This window comes from Penaeus monodon, chromosome 28 (genome assembly GCF_015228065.2).
Source record: "Penaeus monodon isolate SGIC_2016 chromosome 28, NSTDA_Pmon_1, whole genome shotgun sequence".
In the NCBI taxonomy this organism is placed as follows: Eukaryota; Metazoa; Arthropoda; class Malacostraca; order Decapoda; family Penaeidae; genus Penaeus; species Penaeus monodon.
Genome location: NC_051413.1, coordinates 32,450,748 through 32,450,973, shown reverse-complemented (window position 1 = coordinate 32,450,973; position 226 = coordinate 32,450,748). Strand labels below are relative to the sequence as shown.

Genomic DNA, 226 nt, shown 5'->3' with positions numbered 1-226 from the left:
ACACACTCACTTAAGTAAAGTATTAAGTAAAGTACAAATAAGATTAGACAAATCACCTGTGGTTGCAGCACAGATGCCGAGGGCAGCAGCCGCCGACCTGCCAGCCCAGTTAGGGATGAAACTCCCTTTCTTACCACCGACAGTGCCATCTATGGGGTTGGGTAAGAAAAGCCAGAAAAATACATATATTAATGTAGAAAAACTTTCTAATATAATGTAACATAAC

At 40.7% G+C, this 226-nt stretch overlaps 1 protein-coding gene across 1 annotated transcript in view; it reads right to left on the bottom strand.

Annotated features, from left to right (window-relative positions):
- Window positions 1-226, bottom strand: part of LOC119591504 (NADH dehydrogenase [ubiquinone] 1 alpha subcomplex subunit 10, mitochondrial-like) — a 10,626-nt gene that overhangs the window by 7,459 nt on the left and 2,941 nt on the right. The window contains exon 2 of the mRNA XM_037940254.1: window positions 57-149. Within this exon, the coding sequence (XP_037796182.1) occupies window positions 57-149 (93 nt within the window). The remainder of the gene's footprint in view (window positions 1-56; window positions 150-226) is intronic.